This window comes from Haliotis rufescens, unplaced genomic scaffold (assembly GCF_023055435.1).
Source record: "Haliotis rufescens isolate VD_foot unplaced genomic scaffold, xgHalRufe1.0.p SCAF_3, whole genome shotgun sequence".
Classification (NCBI taxonomy): domain Eukaryota; kingdom Metazoa; phylum Mollusca; class Gastropoda; order Lepetellida; family Haliotidae; genus Haliotis; species Haliotis rufescens.
This window is the reverse complement of record NW_025964001.1, coordinates 11,769,070-11,786,700: the sequence shown is the minus strand read 5'-3', so window position 1 is coordinate 11,786,700 and position 17,631 is coordinate 11,769,070. Positions and strand designations below refer to the sequence as shown.

The 17,631-nt window shown below is 40.6% G+C and overlaps 1 protein-coding gene across 1 annotated transcript in view; it reads left to right on the top strand.

The window, feature by feature from the left end:
• The window catches only part of LOC124146609 (thioredoxin domain-containing protein 16-like), a 47,491-nt gene that overhangs the window by 13,440 nt on the left and 16,420 nt on the right, over nucleotides 1-17,631 (top strand). Inside the window, exons 5-12 of the mRNA XM_048403748.1 lie at nucleotides 363-484; nucleotides 8,061-8,151; nucleotides 8,800-8,962; nucleotides 11,201-11,361; nucleotides 12,204-12,279; nucleotides 14,150-14,336; nucleotides 15,246-15,395; nucleotides 15,784-16,018. Of these exons, the coding sequence (XP_048259705.1) occupies nucleotides 363-484; nucleotides 8,061-8,151; nucleotides 8,800-8,962; nucleotides 11,201-11,361; nucleotides 12,204-12,279; nucleotides 14,150-14,336; nucleotides 15,246-15,395; nucleotides 15,784-16,018 (1,185 nt within the window). The remainder of the gene's footprint in view (nucleotides 1-362; nucleotides 485-8,060; nucleotides 8,152-8,799; nucleotides 8,963-11,200; nucleotides 11,362-12,203; nucleotides 12,280-14,149; nucleotides 14,337-15,245; nucleotides 15,396-15,783; nucleotides 16,019-17,631) is intronic.

Genomic DNA, 17,631 nt, shown 5'->3' with positions numbered 1-17,631 from the left:
TTGTTTGGATAATCAGTGCCACTCACCATAGCTGTGGCTTCTGTGTGGCTTGTGGACAAGCATTGTAGAATGTACCAAAGTTGCCCAGTTGTAGTAAATTGTATGAATGTTCACAATTCACTGTGCCAATGATTCTATACCAGAATGGACAAACCCATGACATATTCTGTAAATTACTTGTTATTTGAAAAAAAACCTGGACATTTATGACCTTGATGTCTGAGGTCATGTGTAGGTGTACACAAAATCAACACTGCTGTCTTGAATGTGACATGTTCCTTGATGTGAATACATGTACTATATGACTCAAGGCTATCATGCTTGACTGCACGGGTAATGTCCACATTGTTGCATCCTGCCAGGCTTATCTTGCTGCACGAGGTACCCATCGTCCAGAGTCGGTCTGACCGGCAACAGATTGAGCTGAAACAAAGGGGCAAATCTGATGTCATCTTCTCCTTCCACAAAGCCATTGGCACCTATGGTGAGTGACAGTGTTGTGTGTTTCATATACGTTCATAGGGTGTTTCATCCTGATTCAATCCGTGAAGATCCGGGGTAGAATAGGTCTTCAGTAACCCATGCTTGCTGTAAAAGACGACTATGCTTGTCGTAAGAGGCAACTCACGGAATCGGGTGGTCAGGCTCGCTGACCTGGTTGATGCATGCCATCGATCCCCAATTGCGTGGATCGATGCTCATGATGTAAATCACTGGATTGTCTGACCCAGACTCGAATCATTTACTGTCATATGGCTGGAATATTGCTGGGTGTGGCGTTAAACAAAAAACAAACAAACAAACAAATCAAACAAACAAATCATCCTGATTCAAGGTCACTGGTAGTCTGGTACTGACGGTACAAGTATTTAGATTAGTCATCATATTCTTCATCCAGGCCATTGGTACCAATGGTTCCAATGTACAGTTTGATCATCATGTTCTTCAAGAAGGCCAAATGGTATTCATGGGGAGTGACAGACAATGTTGTGTACTTGACATAGTTAAATAGTTCATTATTTTAGCATTCCACAAGGTTATTGGTACCAATGGTAAGACCTTTCTGATATGGTGTTATATCCTCCTTTCAGAAGGCCTTTGGTACCAATGGTAGGACCTTTCTGACACACACACACACACCACACACACACTACACACACACACACACACACACACACACACACACACACACACACACACACACACACACACACACACACACACACACACCATTGATGAGGACCACCTCCTTGGTCTAGTGGTAGAGCGTCCGCCTGGAGAGAGGAAGGTACAGGGTTTGATCCCTGACCGCGTCATACTAAAAGACGTAAAAAGATGGTACTTGTTGTTACCCTGTTTGGCGCTCGGCATTAAGGGGCTAAAACAAGGACTGGTTGGCTTGGAGTCAGTATGCTGTGTCTGAGTGGGGTATTCATGTTAAACTGCGGCATGGTATCTCAGTGAGATAGTACTATAAATTGGCGTTAGTCCAGACTAGTACAAGCAGCCACACACACATACACGTGCATGCATGTCGCTATATATATGCAATAATTTTGGACGCGACGTTAAACCCAATTTCACCTCACCTCACCTCACCTCACCTCACCTCACCTCACCTCACCATTGATGACATTGCCACATAAGAACTGTAACAGAAAGTACAGACTATCTTAAAAATCATGACAGAGTCATCAGAGATCTGAGCTTGTCTTGTTTATGCATCTACATTTCATCTTTGATAGGGTTATGAGATCAGGGTACAAACCTGGTACAACCCAATTTTTACTGGTGCAACTAGGTTTTCATGTCAGCAAGCACCTGGTACAAGTTAAATGAAGTTCCTTTAATCAAGCCCTGTTATTAGGAGTTCTTCTCTTGCAAATATGTTTGATAGCCATCTAATTCTTGAAATGGGAATTATGTTTCACATATGAAGGACATTTTTCATAAAAATAATTTCTTGATTTACATGATATAAGAATAGTTTATTATTTTTCTTGTTGCTCCCTAGATATGCTTGTAAGTGTGTCCGAATAGTAACATGTTAAAATCAATTAATTAAAACATTGGTTTCTCTGTCAAGCAGCTCTGTATATTATTTGTAGACTGGGATCTCTGTCAACAAGTTCACCTTGCTTAATCATTATGAATTTATAATTAGAACTATTTATGATTTGGGGAAAATTGAACAGTATTGGAGTATGAACATTATCTGTAGATTGATCATTTCATCACAAGAAGCAAGTGCTAAAGTATGGATTGTTGTGTTACAGCAATTATAGTATGATATATTTGTGTCAATTAAGAGAACCACCAATCACTTTGAGAGAGACATCCGTAGCCGGAAACCAGACCATTTCAGGTAGTGTGGAGCCAGTGTTCCAAATGAGAGAAATCAATAAAAGACAGCAGTGAATCACCTGGACACCAAGCTGGAACAGCTTGCTGCCTAACACCATTAGCTGGCTCCAGCATAGAGCAATGATGAAACATGACGCCCACTTGGAATTCTCTGTTGTTACGAAAGAAACATTTTTTCTCTTGTTATTGGACTGGTGACCATGATGTAGGAAATATAATGCTACTTGTGATTGTTCGGTTTCAGTAGTCAACCGGAATTGAGACATCATATAGTCTATGAATTTTTTTATTTCACAATACTTTTTTCCCTTCTATAAAAATCCCTTTATTTCTAATGATTATTTTGTAATGCTAGTCTTATCATCTGGATTGGTTTTGATCAAATTAAGTGCAGATATTCAACAGTTGTGCTACAAGAGTCAAACGGAACTATCCTTTGTCTGATATTTGAAGTGATAAAATCAATACAATGCTAATTGGTGATTGTTTTGTTGTTAATAGCTTGGGGTAGACACCATATTGGAATAATGTCAGCCCTGATACACAGTTCACTATGATGATCATGAGGATTAGGGATTATGTGTGTATGGTTTAAATATTTGTAAGGAAAGTGTAGTTTGCTGATTCAATGAAACAGCTCCCTAGTCATGCTAGTAGTAGAGTGTAACAGAAATTTGGGTTAAAAAATGTTGTTGATTGTTGTTTAAGTACACAAAAGTGAGCAGAATCCAGTATTGGATTATTTCTGAGGTGTTAAAAGTTCAGGTACAGTTGACCACTCTCGTACACCGACACGGGACCAACATTCAACTATTGGTAGGTTGTCAGTGGTACATGGCTGTCTTTCATTGAGTGAAACAAATATTGAAAACCTGAAAAGTTTTGTGAGCAGGAAAGTAATGCGGAAACTGCGAGCGACACATCATTTCGCAGTAAATCAACAACAAACAAAAGATGTATGGAAGCATATTTCTGGAATTAACGTCAAGATGTTTTCAAACCAGCCAGTACATGATTAAATGCATAATCCCAAAGAATAAATATAATAAGTTTTTGTTTTTTTCAACAATCCAGATTTTATTAATTTAGGACAGGAGGTATGAAAAGTTTGAGGTAATTTATGATGGCCTGATTTTTGGGTTACACGTGTTGCAAATCAGAATGGACTTCTGCTTCACCCACACGCGGCATACACCCACTGTATGATCTGTAACATACGGAGGGGCCAGAAGCGTTATCTCTCACATCAGGAAGTGTGGTGTGAGGCAGCACCATATGGGTTGATAGTCATAATAGGATGTAGCTGGTGCCATCTTGTTGGAACCATGTGTTTGATTCACCTTATACATCTGGAGTGAGTGAGTGAGTGAGTGAGTATGGTGTTACGCCGCTTTTAGCAATATTCCAGCAATATCACGGTGGGGGACACCAGAAATGGGCTTCACTACATCTATTTTTTTATTTCTAGTCCAGAGGAAACCTTACTTCACTGGTCACCAAAGTTGTAGCTTGTCATCTGCTTGAACGAGATGAAAAAATTATATGTTTACATTTTCGGTCAGTTTTATTCAGTTCCAGTTTGTAGTTAAATTGAAGTATTGAGAACTGATCGATTCAATTTAAATTACATTCTAAGAAATCTGACATAGGCTTATGTTATGATTTTTGTGGGTTTTAAGCATGTTAAATATTAGATATCCTTTGACAGTATTGTCAATATAATCTGAAATTTGGCTCTTTCAATTTTCCATAGGCTCTATAACTTTCATATTGACTCCCTGTAAAGCATTGCAGCCCTTCAGAAAAGCACCAAGTTTGAGACCTGCTATAAAGGCTTGAAAACAAAACAAAAAGCAACCCCAAAACAACAGCAATAAACAAAACAGGATGGAATGTGAGACGAAACAATGTTACAGTGCAAGAGACTTTAGACAATCAGCGGGGCAGTTACCATGGTTACCTCAAGAGCATCACAGGAACTGCAAAATGGGAAATGTGATTTTGTAGAATCCTAGCAGACAAACTTAGCGGACTTGAACCTCAGCAGACAAAACACAATATAAAAAAAGTGTTAATACTACTAGCGATGTAAGCAATTAAATGTAACCAAAATAACACCAGACACCAGAACGTGAACTGACGACACGGGGTTGACCAACGCATCACTAACATTTGCATTAATTAATCATCTTAATCAAGGAATAAGATGAAGAAATGTACTTCTAGTTCTGTCTTAGTCCCACATCCTCACAAACATGGCCTAACACATTCCAACTAGTGATTCTCTTTAAGGGCTGTGCAGGTGTTTGGAAGTTCAGTTTTTGGACATTAAAATTCAAAGATACATTCTATTAAGTGTTGTTCATAAGATGTTCTGAATAGAGTGTGAGATCAAAGCTGAGATCCATTCAACCATATCTTATGTACATGTATTCGATTCATAGGCTATAGGGCTGGGACGGGTAACTCGGGTACTCAGGTCGGGTGGGTCCTGAGTAGGACCCAGGTACCTACATGTCTAACTGGACCCGTGGTTAGTCACGTGACATACTGTTTAATGACATTAACAATAAAACTCAATGGTTACACTACAAGTATAGTTAATGTTCACATTTCTTTCTCACTATGCAGGCATGTGTTCTGACTTTTATATGTTCGAGTAAGGATAAAGCGTCTGTCAACTGCAGTGTATACATGATGAGATAGTTTTTATACGTGTATCAAAATTTTTTGCCAGGGCTGCGGTAAACGTAGATGAAAGTAAAATTTGCACTAAATAGTTAGAAGGCAGTTGTATACCCCTTGTACACTGTGTTTTCTATAAATATTGTAATATTGACAAGGGGGTGGAGGGGGGTGGCAGTCATGACCAACTCATGTTATTCCGGGACAAGCCGAAGAGCGACTAATGACTGTCTCGTAGCCATTTAACGACTGGGTTCGGTCTAAGCACAAATGGGCGGAACAGGGTGCTTAATACAGCAAATACCACATTCCACGTAATAAGCGCCCAGGGCGCTCTCAAAATTAGAAATATGGGGTTCTTATTAGAATAAAATTTTAGTGGAAAGATGGTAAATTTCGTGGTTTATGCTGACAGCCTGAAATGATACAAAAGACAAGTCTGTGCGTATTATACGTATATTATTTTTCCAGAATTTAATTGCCCATTATTGAGGGTGCATATTACACATGAGTGCGTATTATACACGAATAAATAAGTCTTGTGTACATTGATCAATTGGAAGGGGTGCTAATTGGGAATGTTCACTAGCCAATATATTACCAAATAATGCTGTGGGCTCTTATTAGAGCGGGGCGCTTATTACATCGAATACGGTAATGTACAACTGATCATATTGATGGCCAGAAACTTCATGTCAGCCTTGTGCTCATATCCAAACGGTCATTGAGACCCAGCTTCAGGTCATTCAATTGACATTAAAGCTTCAGGCACATTCACACCTCAGTAGTGGCTGTTGAGATAACCAGATAAGGCCACTTTATGTACGTGGCGTGGACTCGGGTGACATCCTGGATGGTAGAGCAGTGTGTTAAGCACAGACAGATAGATACAGGTGATAGACCATCTAGATAGAGGTCTGGTTTTAGGTTTCATCATTGGGACATAGGGACATTTAGTGCGTGTGTGGAGCAGATCAAAATCTCCTCACTGTCATCAGTAATCTGAACACTGAAGTCCTTTCACTCAAGAAGGTGTAGGTGACTGCACCAGGGAACTCAAGGCCAAAAAAGGTCGTTAAACAAATCTCCATCGATGTTGACGCTGATTTAGGAGAGTAAAAAAATCAAGCTATCAACCCCAGTTTGCCAGGCTTAAACTTGACTTCTAATAAGCCACCATGATCAATTACATCGTGTCTTTGAGAGGCATTTAGAAGTTGGAGTAATAAGTAAGGACAAGATATATGGATGAACAACTTCTTTATTACAATTAGGAGTGTCGTTTCTGTGGAGGTTCTGACACCATTATCAAGCAAGTGATGACTTGGTGTTAGAACCTACACAGAAACTTAGGATTAATTACAAATGTTTTTGTTCCATCAACCACAGTTTGGCCAGGCTCACTCAAAGTAAGAAAAATGTTTAATGTCAACGTGTTCCTGGCGGGATTCCAGGTTACAATAGGAACCCATCAATAATGCTGGCCATAGGTGACTAAGTGGAGGTCAGGTCAGGCTTGGTGACTTGGTTGCATGTCATGTTGAATATTTTGCATTGCATTGCATATCACATACTTATATACAGTCAAGTCTTGATAATCTGACACTCGTTAATCAGTCTTGTTAATCGGACACAGTGATCAGCGTATTCCTTGGTCATCTGCCCACGAGTACACAGCTCCTGTTTTGATGCGAGACAAGTCGGCTGGTAGCTGCATATTACAATGGCTGCAGAGATAAACTTGCTTAACAATCAACAATTAATGCTTTAAATAAACAAAACAGGATTAATCACATGCTTTGATTACCTCAATCTCATTAAAATCAGATACAAGTTCTCGTCAGAACGACCTTTCACAACTGGGCTGACCAATGAAATGACTAACAGGAAGACGACATTAGCCAATAAGAAAGCAGCTTTCTTGAGCTTTGCAGCACCAGTTTCAAACTGGTTAAAAAAATGTTGTATATATTGCATTGCATATCACATTCTTATATACATGTACTTGGAATCTGATATGTTGATGAAACTTTGTAAGCATATCAGATATCATACATATCTGGGTTAATGTTTGTTTTGAAAGGCGACCGAATGGAATCGGGCGGTCAGGCTAGGTGACTTGGTTGATGTGTGTCATCGTATCCCAATTGCATAGATTGATGCTCATGATATCAATCACTGGATTGTCTGTTATTTACAGACCGCCGTCATACAGCTGAAATATTGCTGGGTGTGGCGTTGAACAACAAACAAAACCAATGTACAGACTGATTGTGTGACTTTGTACCTTGTCAGAGTGGGATTATGCTCACAATCCAGTGTTTATTAAAAACATCATACATCAGTTCAGGACATGTTAAATTTTCTTGGTATTTCATCATGGAATTTAGAGTTTTGAAAATATATGTAACATGGTTATCTAAAATGCTTGGAACATATTGAAAGCATTTAAACAATAGGGAATCATTTAGTCATCAAATGCAATGTCTGTTGTACTCACAAGGTTTAGAATTAAAGTGCACCTTTTTTAATATAATTAGATATATATTACATATCTTTTGTGATTGTTTGCATATATTTAAAAGGTCAGGGGATATCAATGTGTTGTTATTTATTCAAACCAACTGAAAGTGGTAACTTGAACCTTTAGGATGATGTCTAGTGCAATAATAGGACTTTCTTCATGACACTAACATAATATGTTAGGTGGCTTTTTAATATAAACATACTAAATGAAAACAAAGTCAAATTGAGAAAAAATCCCTCAGACTCTTCTAAGAAACCAGCCTAGGAACAATTGATTTGCAAGTACAGCAAGACAGTGGTGGGATTCAGGTGGTATTCATGGGATGTCAGCAGCATATCCATGCTCATCGCTTCCACCAAAATACTTTTCAGTGGTAAAACCAACTTGCTTACTGTTGGTTTTCTGTAGTCATGCTTTGTGAATTGATAATTCCATGTCTGTCATGTTTATGTTACCTAATGGTGTGTGTGTGTGCATATTACAGAACACCGGGTGTTCATGGAAGTGGCTTATGCTTACCAGGATCGCTACAAGTTCGGGCTCACGACAGAAACAAAGACCGCAGAAGGGCTCAAGTAAGCAACAGTGAACATCTTAAATGGGGACTAGTTTTCAACCTGTCAGCATTTGTAGCGAGTATGATTCTAGTCCTCAAACACCATGCTGCTTGTCTGCTTGCCATGTCTTATATCAATGGAGCAGTTACTGGTGCACTAATTGTTGCAGTGTCAGTATTTGTAAGATATTATGTTGAACACATGACCTGCCTTAGCTGAAGTATTGAAAGTTACTGCCATAGCTATTTCTTGATCAGTTGGGGGCACGGGTGGCCCAGTCGTCTAAGGCGCCCCAATTCGCTGTGCAGAGTTGCGTCCCTTGGGCATGCAAGAAACCTATGATTGTGGGTTCGAATCCCGGTTCGCCCCGATTATGTTTCTAGGTTTGTCAGCACCATACCCGTGCTTGTGGGTTTCACCGAAGTGGTAAACGACTGAGACCTGCATCTCTTCGGGCTTTCCTCCCACATTAAGCTGACACGCCGCGATATAACTGGAATACTGTTAAAAGCGGCGTTAAACACAACTCACTCACTCACTCTTGATCAGTTAGACCATCCAGGATGTCACCTGAGTCCACGCCACACAGATCAGAGATAATTAGGTATTGCATCTACCATCTAGTGTAGCTGCTGTTGAAACCTTGAAGTATTCTCTTTATGACAGGGAGGCTGAAACTGTGACCATCTCCGATGATGCAGCGGTGTGGGTGCTGTACTGTCGTGATGCTGATGAGGACAGCGAAGGGTGCCCCAGTGTCCGGTACCGGGGCAAGATGGACCTTCCCTCCCTTGCTGTCTTCCTCAAGGCCCTTAGCCTGCCCAGAATAGTATGTAGACTATGCTGTAGTGTATTATGTTAAATGTAATTAGTAAAATCTGATCTTTTACCCCAATACAATATCTCTCTGATTGTAGATCAGAGGACACGTCCCTTCATGGGAGGTCACATAAGGTGAACTTTCTAATCAACCAATCAGTGTTGATTTTTCTAAATTCTCGGTAGGAGTGAAGGGACCATTCAGACAAGCATATCTGATTTCTGTATCTCAAAAATGAAACAAATCAAGAAATGGGACAAAATAATGCTGCATTATTATATTGTGCATATGTTATGCATCCTGTCATTTGTGAGCGCCATGGCAAAAACACCCAAAATGGTGGCTATACAGGGTATATATTTGTTCTGAATTTTAAATTTCTGAATCAAACTGGTAAAGAAATGAAGCCACATCATTTTAGAAAGCTGACATCTGATTGGTTCAAGAACCGAAGCATCATTCATTTTGATTGGACAGTCAAAGTTTGCTCGGAGTTCACCTGATGTGAAGTTTTATGTAGGTGTCCTAAGATCTCCATGGGCACAGGTGGCCCCGTCGTCTAAGGTGCCGCGATTCACTGTGCAGAGTTGCGTCCCTTGGGCACGCCAGACACCTATGATTGTGGGTTCGAATCCAAGACCTGCATCACTTCGGGCTTTCCTCCCACATTAAGCTGACACACCGCGATATAACTGGAATACTGTCAAAAGTGGCGTTAAACCCAACTCACTCACTCACTCACTCACTCACTCACTCACTCACTCACTCACTCACTCACTCACTCACTCACTCACTCACTCACTCACTCACTCACTCACTCACTCACTCACTCTATGATGACATGCAATCACCGAGCCACAGAATGTGACCACCCAATCCTTTTTTAAGCTTTGGTTGACTGCATGTCATCGCAAACTGATGGATTGGGACATTGCTCATAGCATCAATCACTGGTTTGCCTGGTCCAGCATAGATTATTGGTAGACTGCAGTAGCAGTGGTATTTCTGGAATAAAGCTGACTGCAGCATTATACAACAAACAAAAATGTCTGTGTGTACAGCAGGTTCTTTGATGTGATATCACACTTCCTCGTGTCACTATGTGATGGACATTTCACAGTGGTAATTACCAAATACATGTAATAAAGCAGTTTTTAGGATACCTTTTCAAATTGGAATGGGGAAATAAATTAGTTGTAGAATCAATGTTGTTTAATGTAAGATAAGTTTAGTGAACATTGATCAATCGGAAAGGGTGCTAACTGGGACTGTTCACTAGCCATTATATGAGCAAATATCGCCATGGGCGCTTATTACGTCGAATACAGTATCTAGAAACATCATGATAATACATTTCAAAATAGCTGCACCTCTTGAATCCTGATATCTTTTAAATAGCAGACCTGTTTACTCCTAGGGTTTCTCCATAGTTCCTAAGGATTATTTAATAAAAACGTGACAACGAATCCAGGTGAATAAAATACAAATTTTGAGAATGTATACATTAAGTTCTTAATGATGAAGTAATATTACTTCTAATTTGAAACAAGGGTATCAATAGTTGTTCAACCAATTGAGCATGATGGAAATAAACCTGTTGCATTGGGCGTAATAATATCGAGCAGACGCTCAGACGTCCAAACCAAAGTCTGATGACCTTTATTGGTCAGTCGATGTCAGCGAAGGCTATAGTTAAACCAAGAAAGTGATACAAGGATACATACAATAAGATCTGGACGTGTCTTTAATTCTTACTGGGGCGGTCGGGTAGCCTAGTGGTTAAAGCGTTCGCTCGTCACGCTGAAGACCCGGGTTCGATTCCCGACATGGGTACAATGGTTGAAGTCCATTTCTGGTGTCCCCCGCCATGATATTGCTGGTATATTGCTAAAAACGGCGTAAAACCATACTCACTCACTCACTTTAATTCTTACTACCTCAAAGAGGGGACAGTCATTTGTTCATTGTAACGTGTCTGAGATCGACTGCACCTGATCGCACGTTGTAATAATGACCACTGACAAACAGCTGAAACTACTGACAGATTCCTAGTGAACTACGGGTATGGCCAGTGAGGAGTAAACAGGTCGGTAATAGTGCCAGTATAAACTGAATACATTGAAACAACTTGATGCCAGTAATGATGTTCATGTGTAGATGATCATGACAAAGATCAACGTAAGAACAAATGATGAAGGAGTTTCCGTAGTTTTGTGACTGTTCCACCTTTTCCTCCGCTTCCCCCAGTTTGAGCTCCCGGAGCACGGCACCATTCCGAGCTGCCGCAACGAGAAATTCCACTGTGTGTTCCTCTACTACGACAGAGACACCAAGGAGCAGGTGTTTGAAGCTGCGGAGACCCTCAAGTTTGAGATCTATGGAGTAGCGGGCATAGTCGTTGTTGATACGTAAGTACAAATGTGTTTGCATGATTCACGCTATGATGCCTTCAGATTTTAATTACCAGGGCCCACTTACCAGGGCGATCTTAGTGCTAAGATGATCATAACTCCCATACTTGAGAATAGGCTTACGATAGTTTTAGTGCTAAGATCGGTTGAGCAATTGGCCCTTGGGTTGTAACTGCCTTAATCTCTTAGCATAGACTTACGACTGTCGTAACGCTACAATCGCTTTATGGAACAGGGCCTTGGTTTACAAACAAAATTTACAAAATTAACATGAAAATCAAGAAACATTTTTACTGTCTTTACATGTTTGTTGTATTGACCATTTACAGTACAAGTAGTTATCAGTATATTAAGAATGTTTTCATTGCAAGTTTTACCAGATGGCAAATATTGCATCCTATACTCCTGTAGAAATTGAAATAAGTTTCACTTCACTTCGGGCTTTCCTCCCACATTAAGCTGACACGGCGAATATAACTAGAATAATGTTCGCTCGCTCACTCTCTCTCTCTCTCTCTCTCTCTCTCTCTCTCTCTCTCTCTCTCTCGCTCTCTCTCGCTCTCTCGCTCTCTCTCTCTCTCTCGCTCTCTCTCTCTCTCTCTCTGAGCATGACAATAATGTTCTTGGAAACCAAGTGAGACATGAGACCTGCATGACTGGGACACCCAAAGTTTATAACTGAGAGAGCCCTGGACAAGCTACTCCAAAGCAAATCTCTCCATTGTTTTTCATTGGTGTTGCAGTTACATCTGCTGTACTTCTTGTCCATCTTCTGTATCTACCTCTCACCTCCCAGCTCCCAGGGTAACCATGGTAACCTCCTAACTGATTGATTTCAGGGAAAAGATTGTCTTTGAGGATGCGCATGGTTTTAATGGCAAGACACCAGCCATAAGTGTCTTCCTGAAAGAAGAGGTAAGTTGCGTCTGCTGATGTGATGTGTTCCACAAGATGGCTGCCTTTCAGTCTTTCCTCACCCATTTAGTGACGAGTTGGCAGAATAGGTCTCAAGCTCATCTTGGTCCTCTACATGACAAATTAGATTAGGATTGTATACAGATAATACTAGCGGCATCATTGATTGGAAATATTAGTACTGATATATCGACTCAAAGAATCACAATAGACATGATAAAATAATTATTCTTGATGTGTATAGATACAGCGATTCCTCGACATAAGGCTCCTCGATGTACCGCTACCCTGGATGCAACGCAGGGTAAACCTTGGCTCCCCAAAATGCATGAAGAATTTCCCTTAAAAGTACCTATTTAGACCTTTTAATCAATTTATGCTATTATACTATTGATAAATTTGTATCAATACAGCACCGCCATTACAAAATCTATTGTGATATACGCTGACATCCCTAGATAATACCCAGATATAAGAGCAATCTCGTAGACAACCTCCCAGTAGTGGCCTGGCAGGCTTAGTGTAAAAGTGTACCCCAGTCACATCAGGCCAAACTGCACTTTGTGGTTACATACTCTCTTTGTGGTTTGAATTGCACAATTGACCTGGTATTCATTCCTATGTCTGTCATTGAATACCCATGCTCATTGGTTTTACTATAATCAAAATTTTAACTCCCCTCAAATTAAAACTGACCTATGTGATATGACTTTAAATACAGATCAATGCAGTGTTAAATCTCACTCCCTCGTTCTCTCCGTGGATTACAAAACCTTACCATAATTTAAGATTCATCTGAACGATGAGAAATCTGTCCTTAATTGCTCAGACTGTCAGTATACCTTGCCACCTGTTGAACATTACCTACTATACTGTCCCTCGTGGAACAATCTCAGTAAAATCAGGTCTTAGTTCTCGCTACCGCAAAGATCTGAGGACATCCCATTACAGGTCACATCAGATGATATATCTTATATCCATCTTTGCTTCTGTTGGTGTTCCTGTGAATCCACTAGCTAGTATCCACCCCGTGAGGAATTAGGAGTCACAGGCCTGATTGTCTAGGATAGTCCATCTCCCTTCTATTATAATATACACCCTGGACCCTTTTGCTGCCATAGCTCCATTTTGAGCCGGACTTGAATGGAATGATGCTAAAAATAGCCATCCAAGCAAATAATACTCATGAGCAAGCAAAAGTCTGTGCTTAGAGGGGGCACGGGTGGCCCAGTCGTCTAAGGCGCCGCGATTCGCTGTGCAGAGTTGCGTTCCTTGGGCACGCCTGAAACCTATGATTTTGGGTTCGAATCCCGATTCGCCCCGATTATGTTTCTGGGTTTGTCAGCACCATACCCGTGCTTGTGGGTTTCACTGAAGTGGTAAACGTCTTAGACCTGCATCACTTTCGGGCTTTCCTCCCACATTAAGCTGACACGCCGTGATATAACTGGAATATTGTTAAAAGTGGCGTTAAACCCAACTCACTCACTCACACTCACTGTGCTTAGAGTGAATGAGTGAGTCAGTATGCTTTTACACCGCTTTTAGCAATATTCCAGCAATATCATAGCGGGGGAAACCAGAAATGGGCTTCACACATTGTACCCATATCGGGAATCGAACCCGGGTCTTTGGCGTGACGAGCAAATGCTTTAACCACCAGGCTACCCGACCGCCCCTTCTGTGCTCAGAGAAAGGGGAGATGGGAATGATGACTTCAAATGGGTCCAGGGTGTTTATCATAACAGAATGGGGATGTAATGCACTGGGTAAGCACAAGCAAATAACACCCATGAGCAAGCAAAATTCTATGATGCACTCGTATTCTCCAAACCAGAGCTTGTAGATTATTGAAATGTGTGCCCTTCAGGAGGCTCCACGCTTCATGACAACCGAGTGGTCACTCGACAACATCGCAAGCTTCATCCAGAGCAACCTGTTTGACCAGGAGCCCATGGACGTGGAGGGGGGCAGCCAGGAGGGGACACCTGGCTCAAGTGATATGAACGAAAAGGACATGGAGAAAACTGGATACAACTTCCCGTCTGTGGAGGAAGGTCAGGGTCACACCTGTATAGAACCTCACTCACTTCTGTCTGTCTGAAATGATCGTGCCCACTCTGTGGAGCCATGCAGTCTTGTGTTTTTGAAGGAAGCTATCAAGCATAACACAAAGGCTGGAAGTCCTAAAGTAACATGTGACCAAAATATTTTTCAGTCAATGACATAGGGGCTAAAACTTGCACTCTTTTTGGGGATAAGACACGCACAATGGCTGCCTTTAGGAATGTTATTCATACAATATAACACTTTGAAAGTCCTTAACAGGAATGGAAATTAACCAAGAACGTCTTCTAGCCCGATTAATGATGACATATAGCAAGACCTACCAAAATGTCTGAAATTCTACTAGCCCTTGGGACACCATTAACATTAACAAAACTGGTCTGGGTGAGTGGGCTAGTACCGGTACTTCTCAAGAAACTTCTCAATAAGCATAAGGCCCACAGAGATGAAACTATGTAGGTGTGTTGAACTGTAACAAAATTGAATTTTTAACATGGCATGGACTTTTCTCAGTGGAGTTCATATTTATGTTTGGCCTCATAACCATAACAATGAAGTAATCATGTTTATAACACCCACTGTAATCACTCTCATGATATGCAATGTTGTGGCAGATGTTTGTTGTCAAAAACAGAAAGGGTTTGCTCAAGCCTGAACACGCTTTAAAACCGTTGCAAGAATTTTCAAATGTTTTTTAATTTTTTCTTTCAGTTTTATTTACTTACTATTTTTTTGTATTTCCTATATACATGTACATACACAGGCATTAAGAAATGTCATGACTTTTAAAATATGATCATACCAAGGGCAATTTTACAACAAATCTCTGCTGAAAATTCGTTGAGTTTACTGAAGATGTGAATTGTTTGTGTGATGCAGCGACTGTGTTGTTGTTGCAGTGGAGACACAGGATGACCAGGTGGCGGAGGCTGTGTTCCAGCTCAGCCGCGACCCCATGAAGCTCAGCCTCATTCCTGCTCTCACAGATAAGACTTTCCCAGCAACTGTCCAGGAGAGGGACCTGTTGGCTGTGCTCTTCTACCTGCCCTGTAAGTCATGTGATGGTGTCAGCAGACGTCATCTTGAAGTGGGACATGGTTATGGTTCAATTCATGGAGTAACAATGCTGATGTAGAAGTAGTGTTTGATCTATACTGTCTTCAAAAAACATGCGACGGTGCCTGACAACCAAGAATTATTTTTTTAGCCTAAGTATATGAATTAGGAATTCTCTGATTCACAATTTATTATATTTTTAGCTTTCTGCTCATCACTGCAGTTTCTATATAAATATCACTAGTTAAATGTAATGAATTATGCTATGTCCACAGATATGAGAATAAAATCATTGAAAAATTGAATATAAATTCTCATTTCTTGTGTACTTTACACATCGTACAAGTGAAGCAACTGTTGAGGGAAATGGCTGTATTTCAGTTGACTCGAGGAGCATGGCCTTCCTTCGTGCGTATGGTGAGGCTTCCTTCAGCCTGGAGGACAAGCATGCCAGTCGCAGTCCGCTGGGGAGAGTCAACTGCTACGACTGGATGGATGTGTGTGGTCAACAGAATGTGTCTAGCTACCCGACAGTGCGCTTCTTCAAGAAAGGACAAGACCCAACCGACTACAAGGGAGCTCTAGACACAGATGCAGTCGTGTCTGTGGTCAAGCTGTGAGTGTGTTGGCTCAGAATATCTTACCCCTGTCAGGTAGATCATTACACAGGCTATCAGCCACTGGTTTTGTCAGGTCAAGACTTGATTACTGATTAAGGGTGTCAGGAAATACCGTATTAGACATAATAAGCACCCCGTTCTAATAAGCACCCACGGCGATATTTGCTAACATATTGGCTAGTGAACAATCCCAATTAACCTTCCGATTGATCAATGTACACAAGACTTATTTATTTGTGTATAAGACGTGTGTTATATGCATCCTTAATTATGGAAAATTAAATTCTGGAAAAATATATCTGCCGTATATTAACATTTCAGGTTGTCAGCATAAACCACGAAATTTATGATCTTTCAACTCTGTTGTTTTTCACCAAAATAATATTCTAATAAGAGCCCCCTATTTCTAATTTTGAGAGCACCCTGGGCGCTTATTATGTCGAATACGGTACTGCAGTTTGGGTAACTGTAGCACAAACAGTGCATGTCTCAAACAGAACAAGCTTTGGAACCAATATGTATCCACTCAGATTGCTGTCACTAGTAGTAGTGACAGATACAGAGATGCCAATCATTATGCTTTTGGAGTAATAATTACGCTTTTGAGCCTGATGAGCCCAAATTACGATTTTTGACATCTCTTTCACAAATTATTTAGATGTAAAAATATCACAGGGAGCAGATTGTTAATGCACCGATCACGTGAAGCATCTACAGGGAGCTAATTGCATGTACACTGATATTTCTTCGGAACTCGAAACACCACATTGTCTTTCTGCAATTCGGGTAATATTGTCACTTAATTCTCTTTCTGATTAAATCCTCCTTGGGGCACTTATTGCATTTTCCTTGCTCAAGAAAATCTATATGACATAGTTGTAACCATTTTCCTTAATAAAAAATGTTACCACACAAAAAACTTCGTTTTTGTATGATATACGACCACCCTTACGGGGCCTCACCCCCAACGGCGCCTCACGCCAGGGGGAGCAACTCTCACCCAAATCACTTTCCTTATGTCATCTGTAAGAGACAGACGTGTTGATTTTTCACACAAGACAAAAATAAGAGAAATCTATCGTTCGACAAGAACCATGGCTGACCAAACTGTATGTATGGTACATTTCTTTCTTTGCAAAGGCGTAATACCTCGCATTGTGAAGTTATAGAGTTGTAATAATACGCCACGTGCACGGTACCTTTGAATTCAAATGGCCGTAATGGCGTCCATATTGTAGTTCCACGGGCTGATACATGTAACACCAAGGCCATTAAGAAACGGCTTGGGGTTTTGTTATATCATACAGCATTGGTCTACAATTTTTTCCTTTACAAAACCCAAGGTGGTGTGTTAATTCATAAACTACACTTACCTTTTTTACGGGTTTTTACACCTTAGCGCGTAACACGCCCCTTTGGTGTTATAATTATACTACACATTGGCTATTAGTATCGCGTTACAAATCGCATTCTACATTACGCCTTTGCTTCTAGTTTCACAATTTATGCACGTTTCTTTCCGATCTTTATATCGCACTGATACACGTTGATACCCTTCCCGCCCACCTCAGAAATTACGGTCTTGTTTACAAGACCTTCAAACTGTGTA